This window comes from Vulpes lagopus, chromosome 1 (genome assembly GCF_018345385.1).
Source record: "Vulpes lagopus strain Blue_001 chromosome 1, ASM1834538v1, whole genome shotgun sequence".
In the NCBI taxonomy this organism is placed as follows: Eukaryota; Metazoa; Chordata; class Mammalia; order Carnivora; family Canidae; genus Vulpes; species Vulpes lagopus.
This window is the reverse complement of record NC_054824.1, coordinates 4,834,662-4,857,327: the sequence shown is the minus strand read 5'-3', so window position 1 is coordinate 4,857,327 and position 22,666 is coordinate 4,834,662. Positions and strand designations below refer to the sequence as shown.

General features: G+C 48.5%; 1 protein-coding gene across 3 annotated transcripts in view; it reads right to left on the bottom strand.

The window, feature by feature from the left end:
* The window catches only part of TRAF3IP2 (TRAF3 interacting protein 2), a 42,322-nt gene that overhangs the window by 7,536 nt on the left and 12,120 nt on the right, over positions 1-22,666 (bottom strand). Inside the window, exons 3-7 of one of the 3 annotated variants that reach the window (XM_041738865.1) lie at positions 20,376-21,176; positions 10,298-10,484; positions 6,368-6,546; positions 4,251-4,339; positions 274-342 (exon numbers count right to left, since the gene is read on the bottom strand). In XM_041738865.1, coding sequence (XP_041594799.1) covers positions 274-342; positions 4,251-4,339; positions 6,368-6,546; positions 10,298-10,484; positions 20,376-21,168 — 1,317 coding nt within the window. In that variant the 5' untranslated portion in view covers positions 21,169-21,176. Of the gene's footprint in view, positions 1-273; positions 343-4,250; positions 4,340-4,718; positions 4,944-6,367; positions 6,547-6,641; positions 6,703-10,297; positions 10,485-20,375; positions 21,177-22,666 lie in introns of those variants that run through there. The other 2 variants (XM_041738942.1, XM_041739023.1) reach the window with 2 other exon arrangements.

Here is a 22,666-nt window from a genome sequence, read left to right as displayed (position 1 = left end):
CTTTTCCTTTTCTGCTCAAAAAAATTGTTTGCTCTGATTGTTATCAACCACCTGTGTCTGGTTTGACCGTTATTTCCTGCCGGTGCATGTCCACGAGGGTGACCCCATCCTTCCTTTCCAGGTCTTTGCACGGCTGCCAACAAGGGAGGCTTTGTTGGGACTTTCTCAGCTTTGGACTTGGTGCGCCTGCCAGTGCTTCTCTCATAAAATAACTCCGCAAGCTGATGGTCTTTTTCACCAGAAAACAAGCTCAGAATTTGGGAATGTACTTACATCTCTAAGGTAGCGTTCCATCCACTTAATGATATCAATGCCTCGGATTCTATCCTCAAATATGTCAATCTACGAGAAAAAAGAGGTGGGAGGTGGCTCTTAACGAGAAGCTTTCTCTAGATGCACAGCAAGAGAAAACACAAGAGACTAAGTATTTAAGATTGGAGAAATCACGAATTCTTTCTGCAGGGAGGAACATACAAGTCTAAAAAACAAAAATGCAATTTTTCTTAAAGTGTTCCCTGTTTCAACATTAGTAGGCATTTAAATATTTCATATCCATAATTAGGATACAGTGGTACCCACCAAAATGTACCTATGCCTACGCAATAATTACGTCTAAAAAAAAAAATCTGAGACACATAGTGAACCGCGTTGGATAGAAGCCGGAAATATACATGTATCTGTAATTTGAAAGGCAAACACGATATGATGCTGGAACATTTTAATGAGTGTGTGGTGTGCAAGTACTGAGATACAGTTCTGGTGCTTTCCTTGCCTTAGCCAGGTCATTATTATGGTATCATGTCCCGTTTCGGTCTATACGTTTAAAAAGCATTGTATGAAACTTGGGGCAAATCCAAGGAAACTGTCACGGAAACAATTACGGAGTTGGTGGGAACGGGTTTGTGATGAAAGTCAAGAAGCAGGACTCTCAGGCCTCGAGAAGACATATTAAATGTCAAGTCTTCGGAGGAATATCCGAAGGGGAGAAAAACCAGCTCTTTCCTATTTTTCAGAAGGCCAAATCGGAAGGCCTTGCTGGGGCTCAGGCCTGTCCTGCAGCCAGAGGGGAACGTACCTGCGTACGAGGTGTTCTTGTTTACAAGGTGGACCATATACTAGAATGGGTAACTCGGGGAGAGCGACCTTGAGGACGGCTTATTTGACGCAGCCACACTGCTCTCAGATCAATTGTCCTAAACGTCGCTCCGCCACTTGAGACGGATCGAGTCCTAGCCATTGGGCAAGCTCGGCACGCCGTCCATGGCCCAGGCTTCCTTCCCCCTCTCCCTCACCTGCCCTGTCTACTTGACTCCCTGGCACCCTGAAAGCACAGCACATGCCTCCCTGCCCCCTGTGAATCCTCCTCACACGCTGACCCCCTCGTCCTCACCTCACCCGCCTCCGCCCCATTGTGACCAGTGGTACTGGACAGTCCACACATTATTACAACATCCTTTCATTTGCCGGATGTCTCATTTATGTCTGCCTTAACTCTTCAACCTGGCTCCACTCTTCCTGCAGAAGGAGAAAGTGCCTCGAGTGCACCAAACTGTCCAGTACCTACAGTACGCAACACTCGCTAGGTCAGCAGATGTCTCCTTACTGATGGCACATCGCAAATGAAACAAACGGCTCTCCTTTTGGTTTGGATGATCCTTTTGGTTTGGAGGATCCCTGCTTTAAAACATCTATGGCAGGTGCTGGGTGGCTCAGTGGTTGAGCTTCTGCCTTTGGTTCAGGTTGCGATCCTGGAGACCCAGGATTAAGCCCCACATCGGGCTCCCCCTGCATGGAGCCTGCTTCTCCCCTGCCTGTGTCTCTGCCTCTCTCTCCCTCTCTGTGTCTCTCATGAATAAATAAAGAAAATGTAAAAACAAAAACAAAAAATAAAACATCTATGGCCAAAGACCACATGAGGTAATCTTGCGAAAGCTCGTGTGGCTTTCTGTGACTGGATCCGTAATCCACTTCTATTACATGAGACGGAAGCAGTATGGGGTCGGGGTTGAGAAGACACAGACAGCTTGGCTCTACCCTTGGTTCTACTGTTGGCTTCTGCACTTGCCACTTGCATAACTTTAAAAACATCACCGAAACTCTCTAAGTCTTATTACCCTTATTTGTAATACGTGCTTACTAAACCTACTTCCCAGGATGGTTGTGAGGATTAAAACAATTGGACATGGAAAAGGTGTATCATAAAGCCACGTTTGAAGAAAGTACTCAATACGTGGTTATATTTATTGTTACCCTAGCACCTAAACCATTCCTCGCTACTGAGGTGGATGGACTTCCTGGGAGGCACATGTGCTGGACATCTCTCATTGGTCTCTCCAGATCTCCGCCAAAGTCCACAGCTTCTATAAGGCCAACTGCTCCACACAGCCACTGTTACAGGCCAAGCTGTGTCCCCTCCCCCACCCCCACCCCAAACTCGTTACTTGAAGTCTTAACCCCCAGTGCCTCAGCGTGACTGTATTTGGAGACAGAGACTTTAAATAAGTGAGATAAAATGGGGTCATCTGGGTGGGCCCTGATCCGATATGACTTGGTGTCCTTAGAAGAGGAGATCAGGACACACACAGAGCAAAGACCAGGTGAAGACACGGGAAGAAGACGGCCATCTCCAAGCCGAGGAAGCTGTGCTCACATACACGAGCCAAGGAGGAGGCCCAGAAAGAAACCAGTGCTGCCGACACCTTAGTCTTGGATGTTCAGCCTCCAGAACTAGGAAATAAATTTCTATTGTCACCGTAACCACTCTTCCCTTGCCTCTTTAGACCTGGGGTGGTAGCGATCCCTGCGGTTGCCGGTCCCAAGATATTGCTCTGTTCCCTGTGGATTTCTTAAAATTTACCCAGAGCTTTGAAAAATAGTCCTTTCATTGAACTTTCCTTGAATTATCCATTAAGTGCTTTCTATCTCCCCCCCGCCCCAACTAAGGGGCTCTCGATGTATTAACATAGTAACGTAGCTGTCCAGGGCGGGGCTCTGCGATTCTACTCCAAGGCTTCACAGTCATCAGGATCAGGGACAGATTTAAATTCTAAGTAGCCACCTGATTGTTAAGGTCATAAAAACCTGTCCTCTTCTCCAAGGGCAATCAGTATGCTTATTTGGAAATGACCAAAAAGTAAGATCTTTTCTGAAATGTGGGTCTTATAACCTGTAATTTGATTTTATGTCATGGTTGCCACGGTGCTTTCTTATTCTAGAAATGTTGGTTTCTACACAGTCATATAAGTTGGAATGTATACAGCGCACGCATTTTAAGCTTGCAGACACTCCTGTTTAAAAAAAAAATCACAGAATAAAGAAAAAAAATTTGATGAAAACTGTTAAATGATGCTACGCAATCATTAAAATGGACACGTAGCTACTAAGTATTCCTTTTTCTTTATTTTTCTTTTTTATACTTCAACATTCCGATTCCTGGGTATTTTCCTTAGTTTTTCATCACCTTCTAGAATTCACTGTCACCGAATACCCAGAGCGGGTCTCTGGGAAGGGAAAGAAGTGATCTCAGTGTCTAAGGAAAGCCAGCCCCCTGCGCGGCCTCCCGGGGTATTTTATTTATCCTACAGAAGAACGCACATGACTAAGCTGTGCTGCTGGAAGGCGCTGCAGGCGGACTTGGGGCGCGTGCTGGCTGAGATCTCCGGGGCCGGGGTCACGGTGGACGCGGGGCGGGGTCGCCCAACTCCCCGGGGCTGGACGCCACCAGCTGAGAACCTGGCCCTGAAGTGCAGCAGCCGCCCCGAGGCCTGGAAGGAGGCCAGGCCCGGGGCCTCGTACCCCAGGCCTCCCAGGCCACCGCCCCGCAGACGGGCCTGGTGCGGCAGCAGGTGGCCGAGGAGCCTGCGGCCTCCGTGTCACAGGAGTCCCGGCCAGAGCACTGTCGGCTCGGCGGGAAAGGGCGAAGGAGAGCCCGGCGTCCTCCTCCGGCGGGGGCCGAGCTGCGCTGCCGGTCAGCAGTGAGTAACCCCGTGCTGGCCTGTTCGGGGGTACCCGGGTCGGCAGCCCAAGACGTGTGCAAGAAGGAGGCCGGAGACTCCGGAGAGTTAGAGGTCTAGACGCAGCTACCCACATCCTTAGGCATTTAGTCCATCATCACAGAATTCGGGCAATACCGTTTAAAACCTCAACAGTTACATACATATATATATATATTTTTTTTTTTCCTCCCTCTGTTTTTCTTCTCACTATACTCACTTTCATTGTTCCATCTTCTCCCTGGGTAAAATACTTACTGCAGTTTGGAAGCCATTGACCAGCAAAAAGTTCACAAACTTCACCACCTCCATGGCTGTGTCCATAGAATAAGTGATAAAGACTTTCCCTAAGAGAGATTTTTCACATTTAATAGAGACTCGTCAAATGATTCTATTCCAAACACTTGTAAATCGCAAGCAGTGGCTTTTGTCTCTCTAGAATAATAGAGTGAAACTCTGGGATGGGGGTGGTCCCAGGGCTTATGCCTGCAGCTGTGGGAATTGCTGTTCTCAGGACAGAGATGCTCAGGCCCCGGGGGGCCGGGGTCCCTGGAAGGGAGCGCAGGGAAAGAAGAATGCTGGCAGCCCGAGACAAGCCAAGGAGGTCTGCTGAGAAACCTCATGATGCGTGAACAAAATCCGTCACCCAGAACCCGCGGGTCCTTAGGATCAGGCCACCTCCCGGTGACTTAGACACACTTGGCACGGGGCCTAAGGAGGACTCACAGCAGGCCAAGAAGCTGAACCTTGCTAAGGGGCCACCCAGCAGTGTCCTCTTCCGCTCTCCGATGCTCTCTGCTGCCCCGAACCCTTGCTCGACAAGGCCAATTAGGGGAGAGGGAGAAAGTGGCTCCTTGCCCCTTCCCTCCCCTTATCCACTTGCTGGTGGGAGAGAGGCCAGGAAGCTGGGGCGCACTAAAGCACAGCCCAGGAACCCCGGGGGCTTGAAAAACAGATGCCACCTCTGGGCACCCAGCGGCACCGGCTCCCTGCCTCCTCCCTGGGTCAGCCTGGAGCAAACAGATGGTGTGGTGCCCACAGTGTGACCCGGGCAGGATGCAAACCCGTGTTTTCTCGGGCTGAAATCTTCTGGGACATTATCTGGCTAGCATGTTAATGTGATAGATGGGTAATCTCGGTGTTGTTGGCTTTTCGTCGGGTTGGACAGGCTCAATCTCAGGAAGTCCCTGGGGCAGAGGCTGGGGGAGAAAGGAAGGCTAGAGAGAAAATACAAGTGCGTACGCATTCATCTATGCTTGGGCTCTGGGTTTTTTTTGAAGCAAATATCTCAAATAGCCGTGGGCGCCCGGTCACGCTGACTCATTGAAGCAGCCAGGCACACTGACAGCACTCACTGTATTCTTAACACCTAACACTCATCCAGTCCCCATGTAAGAATTTGGGGACTCCTTTACAGATTATAGTAAGATCAATATGATCTACAGACAGACATCTGGCTTAGAGCCCATGCCAGGCAACATCCATTCTCCAGAAATGCTCAAGATTAAAATGTGTAAGATTTCAAGAAGATTAAAATATATATATATATTTTGAATGATCCTTGCCATACAAATCTTCCAGAATCCTAAATGACTAGCGAGCACAGACTCCCCAGATAGGCGTCAGCAAATGCAAAAGGCTTAATTTTCACATCTAGTTCAAAGAGGCAAAGGGTTTGCAAAGGGCTTCTTGGAATCACCTGAACTTCTCTAGCAAGCACAACAAAATATTACAATTTCACAAGCAGTGGCTCTTTTCATAAGATTTCTGGAACTTACTGTCCTGCCTGACCTTAATATGAGAACATCTTGGTGATATTTCAACATTTCTGGTTCTGGCTGCAAAATATGGAAAAAGAATCATCACCTGACACTTAGTCGAATGTTTCTTTAAATAAAAGCCTTACTTTGCATTTGGTTGTAAAGCAGTATGGAGAATGTGAGACCACTTTTTCCAAACAAGATTGCTCATTCCTACAGGAAATGACCTCGTTCTTGATGGCTGCTGCTAATTTATGGCGAAACGCTAGGTCCCTGGCCAATACCACATGGACATCCAATCAATTTACCCAGGGACAGGTCCACTCAAGAGCATCATTTAGAAGAGAGAAGCACTGGGGTTACTTGTCGTTGGAGTTTATGTTTAAGAAAATCTCGTGGTAAGCATTTTGTGAGTATGGCTGGTACTGTCAGAATCCTAAAAACATCCACACAAAATGCCAATTACTTTTTTTTTTTAAGCAAAAAGTAAAAAAGTAAAGTTTATTCCACTGTGTGTATGAGAAATCCCCGAGATCATAGATGAATAATCATCAAGTACTCTCAAAGTATAAGACCTGACAAAAAGAAGGAAAAACAACATTGCAAACAACTTACGTAATTCTTCTGGCAAGTTGCTGGTTTTCAGAGTTCCTCTGGCTGGAAGGTTACTAGGGGGTCTAGGGACAGCAGCTGGGGGTGGAGCCTGGGGACCTTGTGGTCTCAACTCTGCAGGACACTCCAAGGACTCCTCAGGAACTCCGGCTCGATTTGGTGGCTGGTTATACAGTTGGTCCCTGGAAAAGAATACATTTAGAGTAGAATTTTCGGAGGTTTTTTTTTTAATACTTATTTATTTATTTACTTATTTATTTAATTTACAAAGGCAGACCCAGAGGGAAAGAAAGCCTTTTAGACACCAGTGAGCCAGCTATCTCTCCTCTGCCTCCGTTTCTTTTCTGAGCCAGAGGGATGAGTGTTGCTTCATTGAATTTTAGTCAATAAGTAATCCGGGCTGGCTGCCATATGTAAGGACCCGTGCTAGGGGTCGAAAGAGGGAGCGGGATTCGATTTCTCCATTCAAGGACTGTCTAATTGGGAAGATAAGTGGTGTGTACAAAGGCAGACATGGTCACCAATAAAACCAAGTAGTATAATGGGTGACATACAGGTTGATGTTCTAGACATTCAGATGGAAAGACAGGACTTTTAACTCATGATAGATAACAATTATGTATCAAAAGGTAGAAAAGGACTTGCAGGTTTCAGGTCTTTATGTTGTTGCTAATATATGGATCAAAATCTGATTTGGAAGACCCTTTAGAGAAGTTTCTACCAACTTGTTAAGTGGCATCTTTATTATTTTTTTGGTTGCCAGTGCTCCCATGAACACTGTGCTGAGAACGACCAGATGCCCTCGTGTGAGATTTGGAAAGCCAGGAGAAGTGGAAGCCCCGCTCCTGCCACCTCCGGGGCTTCTGTTGGTAAGTGCTGCCTTGAGGTGCTGAGTTCCTCAGGAAGCATCCCAGTGTCCTATTAACCAGCTTCCCATGTCAAGGGGAGGGCACAGGCATCCATCCTTGGCCAGTGCAGAGCTAGCAGGCATAGGATGGATCCAGCACCTCCAGCGGCAGTGGCTTCCTGATTCTAGACTGTTCCCTGGCAGCATGGCCTCACATGAAGAGCTCTCTAGGGGCCTTCTGATCTTGTGCGTCTCTCACGGTGACGGAGGAAGCAGCTTCTTGGGTGTCCTGTCGTGTGGTGCTGCTCTGGGGTCATTCCTGGAAGCCTGGCCTAAAGCTTGCTCCTCCGACCTCCAGCAATCCTGTGAGTGCCCACTTCCCTGTGTGAAATCCCTTCTGCTGAAAATAACTCGAGTTGGTTGTTTTCTGTAACTGAACCCTGACTGATAGGGGGACCACCACTCACTCAATTTATAATGTTTTATTTCCTTAAAAAAAAAAAAAACTCTGAAGGACATGTGGCAAAATGTTAACGTTTAAAATTCCAGGGAGCGGGAACATGGATGTTTGTTATTTGTTGTATGTTTGAGATTGTGTTATAATGTTTTTTTTAAAGATATTATTTATTTATTCATGAGAGACACAGATAGAGAGAGGCAGAGATAGAGGGAGAAGCAGGCTCCCTGCGGGGAGCCTGATGTGGGACTTGATCCCAGGACCCCAGGGTCACACCCTGAGCAGAAGGCAGATGCTCAACCACTGAGCCACCCAGGTGTCCTTGTTTTATAATTTTTAAAAAAGACTTTATTTATTTATTTCAGACAGAGCAAGAGAGCATGAGCAAGTGGGGTGAGGGGCAGAGGGAGAAGCAGGCTCCCCACTGAGCAGGGAGCCTGACATGGGGCTCGATCCCAGGACCTCAGGATCATGACCTGAGCCGATGAAGGAGGACGCCTAACCGACTGAGCCACCCAGGCGCCCCACGGTTGTTTTATGTTCTAAATTTTAAAAACTGTTTTGATTACAAAATCGATGTGCATATGCCCCAGTTTTTATAGATTGTTGCATATGCTTATATTTTTACCCAAAAGAGCAATAAAATTTTTGAAAGTCTTATGCAACAGGACTTAAAATAAAATTGCACATAATCCCAAGTGTGCTATATTTCTAAAGTGTGACTGTTTGAGGACATTATTTTTATTTTAGATTTTTATTAATATATACGGGGAAAAAAGCCCTATAAAATATGCCTTCATCTAATGGGGATCCAGTTCCATATCCTTTTTGCATTAAATTCCATTGTACTGAGAGTTGCTTGGTTGTTATAAAGGACAATTACTCATTTGATAAAAAAAATGTTAAAGCTTCATTAATTTAAAAATCTTCTGTGTAAAAACAATATTCATGGATGTTAATGACAGTAAAGTTTCCGTGTCAAGGTTCCCTTTCAAATTTATCAGTAAGAGGAGGATTGGCTTCATTACCTGAACTTATTTTTCATTATTCCTAAAATGATAAAATAAACCCAAGGAGACCATAGCAGGCTTAAACTGATGTTACAAGAACAATTACTCTGTACTAACTTTGCAATTCTTCTGTAAACCTAAAAATGTTTCAAAATAAATGTCTTAAAAAAATTACTATTGCTTCCCCTGTTCAGTGCCAGTGGACGTGTTTCATAAAGATGCTTAAATTTTGTTTTCTTGGACTTTTAGATATTTCTTATGCAAGAGTTCTTGCCTTACCTGGTTGTAAAAATCACATTTTCTTAATTTCATTATTTAAACTCCATGTGATTTTTTTTGAAGTTTATTTAAATCTCTACACCCAATGTGGGGCTTGAATTCACAACCCTGAGATCAACAGTTACATGATTCTGTGCTTGAGCCAGCCAGGCTCCCCAATTCCATGCGATTCTGTTCTCAAAAAATAAAGGCCCTTTCTGGAGAGAAAATCTGGAATGTGTGGGCTTTTGAGGAACAGGGGAAGAGGGCCTGTGCCTTATCAGCCATTGTAAATAGAATGAGCTTTTTTTCTTTTAATGGACTGTCTGAGCTAATTACCAACTTTTGCATTTCTGAAAAATCTGCTTAAATAGGACCTTTGTATCTCATTCTGTTCTTAAAACAGAATATAATTTTGCACTGAGCGTATATAAAAATTGTGCTTCAGCAAGAGCAAACATTTCATCTACTCTTCGATTTTGTCTTAAATTAAGAAGTTCCATTTCTAGGAGTCCCTCCTCTGTATTTTAGATCCGTAAATCAAGAGAAAGGGAAAATGTGAAGAAGGGATCAAAGGAGAACAAGGAGGGGAGAGATGACTGAAGGTCAGATTAGACAACTGGTCTGGTCAAGCAAAACCAGAAATGGTTTTCTGGAAGAAGGTATAGGGAAGACCTGACAATGGCATCCCATGCGAGTGGATGCTTAGATTATAAGAGAAAACAACGGGCTTTTAAAAAATGCTACTGAGAGCTAACAGAGGGTACAATTCCAAAGTAAGACCTGGGTTTAAATGAGTGTAGCAATGAGGGATAGAAGCAAGAATTTCCTACTGGTGGAAGTCAATCACAGTAAAAATAAAAATCTCTTTCTGGGCTCAGAGGCCAGGTGACCTGGCAGCAAAAGGAGAGGGTGTCACGTGGCATCTTAGGGGCCTTTCCTTGGAGAGAATTTTGCCAAGTCACCAGTGGTTTTGTGTGTCTGGTGAACAGATTCTCATCCATCAGCTTCCATTTCGACCTGACTCGAAGAGTCTATGCCCCTGTGGGGCTTGGTCTCTACCCTGGGTGGCAAACCAATGGAGAGTTTTGATACATCTTGATCCCATTGGCGTCATTCTTTTTCCCATTAAAAAAAGTCTGAGGGGCCCCTGGGTGGCTCAGTGGTTGAGCGTCTGCCTTTGGCTCAGGGCGTGACCCTGGGGTCCTGGGATGGAGTCCCACGTTAGGCTCCCTGCAGGGAGCCTGCTTCTCCCTCTGCCTGTGTCTCTGCTTCTCTCTCTGTGTTTCTCATGGATAAATAAATAAAATCTTTTAAAAAAAGGAAAAAAGGTCTGAACGTTGGCCCTGTCATAGTCGTACCTCGGGAGCCCCGGGGAGGAGTGGTCTCTCTGCGTGGGCCTCTGGTCCTGGTCCCAGGGGCTGGGGTAGTTGAGGAGGACCTTCTGCACGGGGTGCGGGCCCCTGACGCTGGCTCCGGGGAGGGGCTGCCCACGCACAGCCGGCTGGACCACTTGCTGGTAGGCCGCTCGAGGGTGGTCGGGGCCACCTGTAGGCGAAGACAGCAAAGTGATCAGGGCGGAATAACTCCAGCTCCTTCGTGGGAAGGACTAAGCTCACTGCCAGTGTTTGTCTCTGCACGGCGGGTTCCAGATATCACTTACCACCTCTGTAATGTTTGCCATATTTCTGTACTATTATTTACTTGATAGTTTTTGTTAAGTTGAGTCATTTTTTCCCTAAATAAAAACATCTGCGAAATCACGAGTTTGCTGTTCTAATTGGAAAGCACAGAGCTCCACGCAGGCCTCTATTTTAATAAGATACTTAAGATAATCCAACCATGGAAATCCTCTCTCACACCACCATCCCTACCATAATTTTCCAAGTTTCTGGAATCTGAGACTAGGAGAAATTATCTCCAGAGTAGATGCTCCAGCTACTCTTCTTTCCTTCCCCCCAACGGGACATATCACACACACACACACACACACACACACACACACACACACGTAAACCATTGCCTTAGGAAAAAGTAAATGAGTGATGAAAACTTGGCTCGTACCTCTGGGAAGTCGCTAACCAGTTGGCAACACCTCCCAACTTACTTGGTCTTCTCTTGTTAAAATTGACACGCACTCCGGGCCATAGCAGAGGGAACAGGGCAGGCCTTGGGGCACAGCCAGGGCTGGTGGGGACTTACGGGAACATGTAACCTAAGAGAAAATGGGTCCCAGCCAGGCCCTGGAGCAGCAGGGTCCCAAGGGAAGAAGGGCGGCCTGCCTGAGCTCATGAAGAAGAGAACTGAAGGCCAGAGGAGGGATGCAAGGCAACCAGGAAGGATGAGAGGGCTTCCCTTGAGGGAACTGCCCAGGTCCCCAGGGGCTCAGGAGTGGGAAGGCTACGCATGGAGATGCGCCTTAGGGGCGGGTCTAGCCTACACAAGGGTTGGAGAGAACCAAGTGAATGGATAGTCCTGCAGTGTAAACCCTGAGTACCTCCTAGTGATCCAAGCACTGCCACCTTTGCCCAAGAAGTTCGATGACCCAGGAGGCTTAGCAAGTTACAACAAGAAGGAACCTTGCATTTCAAGACAACACTTACTGGCCTGTATCCTTTTTCTGATAATAATGATGATGATGATGATGATGATGATACAGTTTTCTTGCTGTGAGGGTAGGACACATGCAAGAAGGTAAATCGAAATAAAACTAGCAACCAAGCAAATCACAGACAAGGTAGGTGGGAACCAGAAGGTAGTGGGGGTGGGAATGTGGCTGAGGATTCTATTCTTCACGTGGCAGTTAGCAGCCATTGACGTGCCTGGGGACATAGCCTCAAGTCACTGCCTCCGGGTCTCCACCATCTGACTCAGGGAACTGGGCTGGGTGGGCCTGGAAATGTGTCCAAGCCAGTCTCCCAAACGTGGTCACATTCCCTGGGTTCAATCTATTGTCTGCTTTGACACAGGACACCAGCCAGGTCCTTCCCGTCCATCTCTCCAACCCGGGCTGTGTCCTGGCCCTGCCCCCGATGCCTGCCCTGCAATTGCTTAGGCCTGGCCTCAATGGTAGGGGCTGAAGGAAGGGCAGGAGGATGAAGGGATGCTCTGGGATCCATCCCAGCTCCCTGGCTGATAGAGGACGTGGAGAGCACCTCCAAGAGCGGGGAACACAGGACCACAAGATGAGATAGCCCACACAGAATTTGTTTCCCGGCCTTCCTGGGGGGTGGGGGAGTGGGGGGGGCAGGTCACATACATTCCAAGAAGTCCTGATGGTCAGGTGGGATTTCAGGGCAGCAGAGCAGGTTGCTAGAAAAGGGGAAGAGTGCCCCTGCCATCAGGTCACCTGGTGGAGGCCCAGCCCTGCTTTTAGATGAATCTTGGATGAGTGGACCACTTACAAAACCAGCTGCAGCTACAAGGAGATCTCCTCGTACATTTAAAATCCTCCCTGAACGATTGGATCCCTGCCCCTGCCCTTGCCCTTGCCCTTAGCCCCTCGTATGCTCTTGCAAGCTCACCAAGCCCCAGCTATCCTCCCTGGTCATCCTTCTTCTTGAGCACCCCAAGCCTGTCCCTACCTCTGGCACCAGGAGATGGCCATCCTCTCCGCCTGGCGTGTTTGCACTCTATCTTTACAGACCAGCTTCTTGTGGTTCTGGGCTCAGCTCAGATACCACCTGTTCAGAGAGGCCCACCCCTCACCCAGTTGCCTTATCCTACCCACCCCACCATCCCCACTTTATTTCCTTTATAGCATTTCTCATATGTTTGAATAAGCAGGACTCTTGTCACCTTTTTGTCCGCCTTCCCTACTAGCCTGGAAGCACAGGCTGTGTCCGCTGGCTGCACGTCTCCGAGCACCGCGCTGGCCACAGGGATGCTCCACCAACGAACCAACGGACACTGAATGGTTTCAAAGCTAATTCCCCACACACAGAGAAGACACGAGATTGGCTACTTATCTGCAGTCCCCACTTTGGTTTTTTTTTTTTTTGGTATTTTTTTGGTATTTTTCTCCCTCTGATGTAGGAATGAGAAAGACAAGGTAAAAGAGGAGAAACTCTGCCAGTGGCCTTGGAAGTTTTTAATGTTTGCAGCCATTTTTTAAAATCCCCGTATCCATTAATAAGTGGCTAATAATGTTTTATTTGCTTTAAAAAGGACTACCAGGCTCTAATCATAGGGTTTGTTTCTTTTCTAGAGAGCGGATGTTCATGCTCTTAATCAAAAGCCTTTGAATCAAGGTCATATGATTTCTAACAGATTATTTCCCGCACAACATGTTTTTGTCTCATAGCAACAAATCGTGTCATTAAAATCACTAAGGCATGTGGGCTAAGGTTTGATTAGCTGTGACTTTCATTTCTGAAATGGCCACCTGCGGTAGCGACTGCACCGGCTTACTTAGGCGAGCAGATGAAATGCTGCATCTTACCAGTCTTTAAAAAAATTGACAGTAGGGCCCCCGATGCTGTGGCTTTGATTGTTTAAAACAAAGAAATACTGAACCCCAGAGGGTCCATCAAAAACCAGCTTTCCCTTTTGTAAGTGAAATCTGGTTGCGTGGGGAATTGGCTAAAGGGAAACGTTTATCAGACTAAGAAGTATCTTTTCATTGCTCACGTTTTAGTCATTCTGTTCCACGATTTTGACCAAAGCTCGCTCGTTTGGTCAAAACCGCCAATAGGCCATCGTGGCTGGCACTTCCTGAACACTCGCCACATGCCAGGTACTGGGCTAAGTTCCTCGTTTGGGATGATGGAGTTCACTTTTCTGTTTTCTGGAACCCTGACTTAGACCCCAGCCCGTCCCCGCTCGGTCCTTCACCCGCTGCGCAGCTCGCCTTGCTCCGGGCCGCGGCCTGCTCCTCGGGCCTGCACCAGGCCAGCCTCCCGGCTTCCCGCCCCTTCCTACCCTTCCGATTTCAGCTCACCCGCGTCCTCCCAAAGGGGTCTCCTCTCACCGTCCTATTCGTGCCCAACACCCGGTTTTTTCCTTCCCAGCGCTTCCAACCGGTTTTCTTCGCTGCTCCCTGCTTCCTGGCTCCCCAGCCGACTGCGGCCTCTGGGAAGGGCCACCTGTGCCTTAATTGCCGCACCCCCGGGGCCTAGCGGCAGCCTCGGGACATAAATATTTGTTGAATAAATTGATAAATGAATGGACGGGTGCTGAGGCCAAGTCCATTCACCTCTCTCCTCCTCCCTGAGATCAGTAAAGACGGCCTTTCCGGGCCTTGACATCACGAGGGCCGTGCTCCCCATTAGGGAGGACTCCTCTCCCCGGGAGGCAGGGGACAGGCTTCTTTGTGTTCATTCAACAAATATTTGTTGAACCTCTATTGCTAGCCATGCAGTGAGCATAGATAAATAGGATACAGTTTCTCTGAGTAGCTCAAAATAGGGAGAAAGAGAAAATCTGTGTGTCCGTGGGTGTCTGTTTTGAAACACAAACCCACACTTGTTAGTATGTGAGAAGGGGAGGCGTGCAAGTCGGCAGCCGCCTACTCGGTAGACTGAAGAAACTCGGCCCCGAAATATCTCCCCCACTGACTCTGTCCTCGGTCCCTACGATCCCATCCAGAGACCATCCTGCAGGAGCTGGAGGATAGAAGGTGGGACGGACGACGGGACAGTGATTGGCGAGCGCGGGGACTCCTCCACCGAGGCAGGGTTAATCACAGGACAAAAACCCAAATCTTGCACACTCGTACATGGGTGCCCAGAACTGTGTGTCGTTCACCAACCCCGTGATCCTCCTGGCCTGGGCACACCCGGTCCTCACGCTTGGAATTTGTAAACCAAATCCTAAACGAGGTTTTCCACTTATCAGTCAAAACATCCAACATTTTTCTTCCTTATTAAGAATGGTATTAGGGGAGTGCGAGAGGGGAAATAAAAGCCGATGTTCAAGTTGTCAAAAAGCACGATGATAGGACGCAATCAGTTTGGCCAGGAAACAAAATGACCAACACACACTGTGACCGGAACAGCCACAGCTGGTTACAGCTGTGGTTCCTGAAAGGCAGCTCCTTTCTTTATCATTTCTTCCATCTGGGTAAATTTTTTCCCCTTGTTTGTAATTGTACATGCACTCTGGCAGACAAATAATCACTTTTTCGGGTTCCTATGAGCAATAGTGGGCGTATGCCCACAGTTTTATTTTATCCAGTCTTCTTGGTAGAGAAAGCAAACATTTTTATAGTAAAATAAGGGCTCTTTAGATTTAATACATCCTTCCCCCCCTCCCCGCCCCCAATTATTTGCATCATGGGTTTCATTTGATTGCAGAGCCATGATCTCCGTTCTGGTGACCTTCAGTGGAAGGATTCCGAGACAATCCCAGGATTCTGAGACCCTTCTCGGGGGGCGGTCGGGGGGCAGGAGGGACAACACGAGCTTATTCTACTTCTGCTTATTCTCTGCTCATTTTCACCGGCTTTGAACTTTTTTTTTTTTTTTTTTTACATAAAAGGGGTGACCAGGAACCATCTCTGCTTTAGCTTGCAAAGACGAAAGTATGCCATTTGCATGGCGATCATTATTTATTTATATTTTCATTAACGGATGAGGAAGTAATGCTCTTGTAAAGCCAAGTAGAACCACGTAGCCATGGTTTCCAAGGGCACGAGCATCCCTTAGGTGAACAGCTCTTTTGAAGTGGTTTTGTTGGCAATTAAGTGCAGTTATAGTCCTGACAGGAAACTAAGCATTTGTACACCTGCCTCGAATGCTTAAAATCTGTGTCGGCGGGAGGGACCTGGGAGGGGCTGCAGGATCCACGTAAGTGATAACAGTAATAAGGGCGACCGCGACCCGTTCCCTTCCCATCCTGGCGCCTGCCAGCATATTATCTCATTTAATCTTCAGAGTGACCTTCCCGGGGGCCATTGGTGCCCGAGGCCTCATAAAGCTTCCTGGCTTGCAGTGCCCTGAGGAAAAACTGAAGCCCGGGGCTTCCCGGACAAAGCTGGCCCAACCCTGACCCCCTCCCCTGGGATTAGATGCTTCTGGCAGCCAGGCCAGGCCAAAGACAGGCTCAGGGGAATGAGGCTGCTGCACACTCTCATTTCCCCATATTTTTCTTTCTTCAACGTCTACTTATTTTTAATTATAAAAAATAATACCTGTTTGCTGTAACCAATTTAAGAAAAGTATATAAAGTTAGAAGGAAAAGCCTGAATTCCCTGCCCCTCACCCCACGCCAGGATCACTGGCAGCAGTTGAGGCCATCCTTCCAGACTTTGCACAGTGTTTAAGCCTCTATAGCTTTTAAAAATAACACATATGGAATCAGCACTGCATCTTGCTTTCCCACTTCATCTTTTTTATGTCGGAATTACGTATTTTATTCTACGTAACACCGGCCTAGCAGTCCGCTATATCAATAAACCACAACCTACTCGTCTGTCCCTGACTGAGTGGCATCTGAGTTGTTTCCCTTTTCACTCTACCACACCGATGCTTTACCAAACCTCCTCGTTCATGGTTTTTTTTTTTTTAGATTTTATTTATTTATTCATGATAGACAGAGAGAGAGAGAGAGGCAGAGACACAGGCAGAGGGAGAAGCAGGCATCATACAAAGAGCCTGACGTGGGACTCGATCCAGGGTCTCCAGGATCACGCCCTGGGCTGCGGGTGGCGCTAAACCGCTGAGCCACCGGGGCTGCCCCGTTCATGGGTTTTTATAGGCCCATTTAGGGTTTCTGAAGGAGAGATCCCACAAGTGTGACTGCTAGGCCAGAGAAGCAGAGTTAGAATTCTGATAAATAGTGAGTCTGCCTTCCAGAAGATTGTACCAATCGACACTCCTACGAAGAATAGGTGGGGGTGTTCGTTTCCCCACAACCCCACTAACCGTGGAGGTCGTCCGAGGGTTGTTGGTTTTTTTTCTCTGTTTTGCACACCTCATTAGGAAAAGGATATCTTTAAAAAATTTTGCATCTGTACATTTTTCTTAAATTTAGTAATTAAATTAAATTTAGCTTGGTTTCACATGCTTAATGTTCGTATGTCTTCTGTGCATTATTCCCTTCTCCTGCCCGAATTCTCTCCTCTGCCTTTCATCACCTCTCCTCCCTCCCAGGGCCCCCAGCGGCCTCTCCTCCCCACTTCAGTGGAAGGGAATAGGGCACTCGGGGAGGACAACACAGCTGACAAGAGAGAAATCTCATAGCAGATATTAGAGCCTGAAAGAGTCTCCAGTCAGGGATGTTTGCATTTTCAAAGAGTCTGCCCAGAGGGGGCAATTTGTGCTCACCTCCCACGACTGGACTGCTCATGGTGTCATTTCAGGCATCAACACACACACAAAATATTTGCAAGTGGGAAGATCTATCTGGGATCCTCAAATCATACTGAGTTAATGCTTTCTTTGTCTGTCACAATGAGGCTTTCTCCTGTTAGCTGATAAAGGGAACTGCCTGGGACTTAATATCACAAAGCCCTTACTAAGTATTCAGACTTCTACACGTTAATCTAAGGAATTAATCAGAAATGCAGATAAAAAAGTATGTACCTGATGTTTGTCCTAGCTTTGCTTATTGGATCAGAAACTGGAAACTATTTACATTGTCCAGTAACAGAGAGTAGCTTCAAAAACAAGTTGATGGAATCCATCTGATAAAATACGGCGCAGAATTTTTAAATGATGCTGGAAGAAGTGCATGGAAAGTCACTGGGAATTATTTTAACTTTACATCAAATATATATAATCTATTTATATATATCATATATACTTAATATATATTATATATATATATATATATATATATGTATATATTTTAAGTCAAACCCCAATAAGGAATTATAGTTAGGAGATGGAAATAGGGATGGGACGTTTAGGCACATTTCAATTTTGCCAGCAAACATATATTGTTGCGGATCAGGAAAATGATCTTTAAATGCAGATTGTAGAATGTTAGAAAGTAGTTCATGGCATTATCCTCACAGAATTATCCCCTTTGAACCTGGAAATCATGGAGAAATAAATGCGCCCTGACGCTGCCAAGGTTCACTCCTCAGTGATTCATCCTTAAGGAACTCTGCAACCACACCCGTCCCATTACTGGGCACTTAGAGCAAGCAGTGGTGTCCACAACCCCCAACTGGTGACTTCCCAACCTCTAAGACTCAGGGTCCCAGTTTTAGGCCTCAGAGGCTCTTTCTCCCCGAGCCCTGCTGCTTCCACAGCTCCTGGCCTCACCCTTAACCTCACATTCATTCCTTCTTTTTTCTTGCAACCTTGTCTTCTAAGTTCCTTTACGACTCAGCTCCACCGTCCCTCTGGAAAGCTCCCAGACCCATGCCTCCTTCAGGCTCCGTTTCCTCGTGCGCTGCCTGTCACAACGCCTGACGTCAGTATGGCATCTGCTCACAGACCGCCCAGGCCTACCTCTCCCTCCAGAATGGAAGCTTTCGTACATCAAGACAAAAATCTCTCCCTCTTTTTTTAAAAAAAATTATGAATTACGCTGCTGGTCCATTCACTTTAGGAAGCTCTATATGCAATGTACGTGGACCAATACGTAAATAATTGTGATGGTTACCGCATTTTGGGTTATTTCTATAATTTATTTTAAAACCAGGCTTCAGGCCTTTGGTCAGATTCTGGTCTGACCATTTGAACTGCTTTTTGTACAACATTTATTTGTTAAGAAAACTATCATATCTCACAGCCCTGTTATTTCCCAGTGGCCTCAGCGGAGACTAAACATAAAATATGGGGATCCCTCGGTGGCTCAGCGGTTTGGTGCCTGCCTTTGGCTCAGGGCGCGATCCTGGAGTCCTGGGATCGAGTCCCACGCTGGGCTCCCGGCATGGGGCCTGCTTCTCCCTCTGCCTGTCTCTCTGCCTCTCTCTCTCTCTATGTCTATCATAAATTTTAAAAAAAAATCAAAAATGGACCAGAGCACCTGGGTGGCTCAGTCAGGTAAGTGTTCGCCGTCAGCTCAGGTCATGGTCCCAGGGTCCTGGGATCAGACCCTGCATCGGGCCCCCTACTCAGTGGGACACCTGCTTCTCTCTCTCCCTCTGTCTGCCGGTCCACCTGCTTGTGCTCTCTCTCTCTCTCTCTCACTCTCTGTCAAATAAATAAAACCTTAAAAAAAAAAAAAAAAGAATTGTAATAGACCTTTTGTCTCAATCTGAGACTTGATCACTTTCAGAAATGCTTACTGCAATGACACAATGTATTTACCCAGAAATAATTTACTGAGAGTCTATATATGCTGGTCACTGTGCTAAATGCTGGAGAATTATGGATTAAAAATATACCTTTGCTGGGGCACCTGGGTGGCTCAATGGTTAAGCACCTGGCTCTTGGTCATGAGACTGAGCCCTGCTCTGGGTTCCAGAATGGGTGTGGATCTGGCTTAGGATTCTCTCTCCCTCTGCCTCTGCTTCTGCACCCTCCCCTTCCTCACTTCGTGTGCACGTGTGCTCACTCTCTCTCTCTAAAATAATAATAATAATATACCTTTGCTGATACGCTTGATGTGCTGGATGGAGAGGTGGACAAGTCCATGAGTAGATGCCATACTGATACTAGGTGTTCCAAGCGGCAGAGCGCCAGGAAACTGAAAGACTGAAGGAGGGATTGATCTGAGGAGCTTTCCAGAGGGACCCTTGAGCGAAGTCTTACAAGGTGTATACGATGATGGTTGCATTAAGTCTGCAAGCATACTACGATTCACTGAATTGTACACCGAACTGGGCCAAAGGCGAACTCTACAGTTTGTAAATTAGATCGCAATAAAGCTGTTAAAAAAGGGTCTACGTAGAGCTGGGTTAAACGTGCAAGGAGGGGAAGAACATCCTGGATAGGGAAGAGCAAGGGCGAGCACTTGCAGGTGTGAAGCAGGTAGCCGGGGTCTGGGGACTGTGGTCCTCGGGGGTGGGGGTGGCCAGGGTGTCAGGTAAAGGCCGGTGGATGGAGCATCCAGAGGTGTTTAAGCAATAGCATCGCAGGAGCAACTCAATCTCCAGGTAAAGGCATGAATCCAGAGCGTCAAGAACATTCTGGGAATTTTGACTGAAGGCCTCTTTGCCAAATCTCAGATGGGTTAGAAGCACGCAGTGAAGGAAGAACCCGGATGCCCAAGCATTAAGACGACAAAAATACACCCTAGAAGCCGCTTGGGCCGTCTCCCTGCCTGTAGGCAGGTGTCAGCTAAACTAACCGAGACGGAGGGGTCTGTTTCCCCTGGAAGTTTTACGGAGAGTAGGTTCCCAGTGGGGCAGGCGCTGGGCTAGGATGAAGCATCGTCCTAAGGCTCCCGGCAGGTCCAGGCGCTCGGGGACAGCCGCCCCCGGGAAGCAGAGCCGGCCTCGCTGCCCCGACCGGTCTGGGCCGTCTGGGGCCCTGGCACCAACATGAGGCCCCAGTTTCCTTAGTGACCCAGCCCGGAATGTCCAGAGGGGTGGTGTTCACTTACATGGCACCTGGTGGTAGGGACCTCTGGGACAGTGGTGGTGACAGTTCCACGGAGCATGCGGGGGAGGGTTGGGAGGCAGCAGCTGTGCACACGCCGGGTACCTCTGAGGTTCGAACTGAGGGAACTCCCGGGACCTGAGCGGCCCAGGGAGGTCCTGGGGGTAACACACGGAGGTGAGGGGCAGGGGCCTCTCCAGCTGCCGGATGCCCAGCACGTCCTGGGGCTGGGAGTCGTAGCCCGTGTCCACCGTGGGCGGGTCCGGGGCCGCTGGGCTCCTGCGGGGCCGGGGCCGCTGCACCGTGTCGTGGCTGCTGTGCCAGGCGCCGGCCGAGGCGCTGGGGCAACTGTGGTCTGAGTGGTCGGAGTCATGGCCAGTGTCAGGGGAGGCCGCTGAAAGCTGAGATCCTGGCCATTGATTCTGTTTTTCCATAAATGAAAACTGCTGCCCCGGAGGGGAGGCTCCGACCCCAAAGGGCCGGTCTTTGCCCGGGGCCGGGTGTCTCCTCCAGAAGCTGTCTTCCGTCTCCTCCAGGATTTTAGTGCGCAGGCAGGTGACCTGCTGGGACACAGGCCGGAGGTGATTTGAAAGTTTCAGGGGTGGGTGGGCCTGAGAACAGTCTCCTGCGGAGCAGTGAGGGGCCGGGGGCGCAGACGAGCCGTGGGGGGCCATGTCCCCTCGGTCTGGAGCAGGTGGCTCCGACTCCTCCTCCAGGGAATCGCCGGGGATCGGCTTCAGTGACTGGCTGGGGTATGGTTCGGATTCATCGACCTCCACGGGGACGCTTCGGTTCATTCTAGTTTCTGGAACAAGAGCAAACATGCCACAGCCTTAGAAGACAGATCATTTCTTGGAGTCTCTACTTTATGACCTTAAGGGACCTCATTCAAGATGTGGTTTCAATTTAATGGCAGCGTGACACCAACGTGCTTCAAAGCCCCGGTCACGGCCACACAGGGTTGTTCACTTACTCTCCAGGCAAAGGCTCAAATGCTTATTAAGATATTTTTCTACGGAAGGAGACTCAAAGGATGTGAGCGAGGGTCACGTGGTAGACGGCACGACGGGAGGACAGACAGACGGAATCAACCGTTAGTATGCAGGGGGCGCCTGGGGGCACATGGCTGAGCGGCTGCCCTCGGCCCAGGGCGGGACCCCGGGGTCCCAGGATCGAGTCCCCCATCGGGCTCCCCGCAGGGAGCCTGCTTCTCCCTCTGCCTGGGTCTCTGTCTCTCTCTCTGTGTCTCTCATGAATAAATAAATAAAATCTTTAAGAAACAGCCAAGTATGGAGGAAAGAGACATTATCATGCGGGCTGCCTCGTGGGTGGGTGTAGATGCAGAAGTCGCGTGTGGAGGAGGATACACAAGACATCGGCATGTGGGTTGCCCTTGAGGATGGAGTGAAGGAGGGAGAGAGTTTTCACCTTTTAAACATTAACAGTTTTGCTGTATGGCTATTGCCTCATCACACACACACACACACACACACACGATTTAAAAAAAAATAGAAAAAAGAAAGCGTGAGTTAAAAAGCATTGAGAAGAGGTCATAGTGACATTTTCCACTTAACAACTGTAGATTGTTTGCGCGACTTCGTTCCCTGCGGCGCCGCGCCCGCAGTCAGGGTAGCCGGGACCAGCTGGTCTGCGGGGCTCCAGCCCGGCCCCTAGCCCGCAGGCCGGGGATACTGGTCTTACCTATAAAAATAGAACTTCTAATCAACACGACAAACCGAGAGAGAGCATTGGCCTCCCCACCGGCTGGACGACGCCCCAGGACACACGGGCTCGCTCCACGTGGGCCTTGCTCGGGGTTTGCCTCAAAACCCGGAGCACACACGGGGGCTGCTGCGGGCACATCCGCTGCACGTGGAGCTCCAACCACACGCTCGCCGGGGGCCTGCTGGGCCTCTCATCCTGCCGTGCGCCCCTTACGGCTCTAAGAACCCCGTTCCCTGGAGCCCCGCACCCAACCCCATGGCACCCCGAGCGCACTGCCAAATCATCCTCAGTGCCCAGAGACCGGCACCCCCCACTGCCCCTCGGCTCCCGGCCCAGGAGCGAACGCTAGCCCTTCTCTGACCCTCGCCCGGCCCCAGACCTGCCCACCTGCTGCCAGCCACCTTCGTGCTGCACTCTGGCACAAGAGGAAACCCCTTTAGCTTCTCATTCCTGGCTGGCCCTCCCTCCCTGCCTCAGGCTACCTGCCCCCCACCAACCTCCCTTCTAGGCAGCTGCTAGCCCCTGGCCTCTGCAAAAAGAGAGAGAGAGAGAGAGAGAGAGAGAGAGATT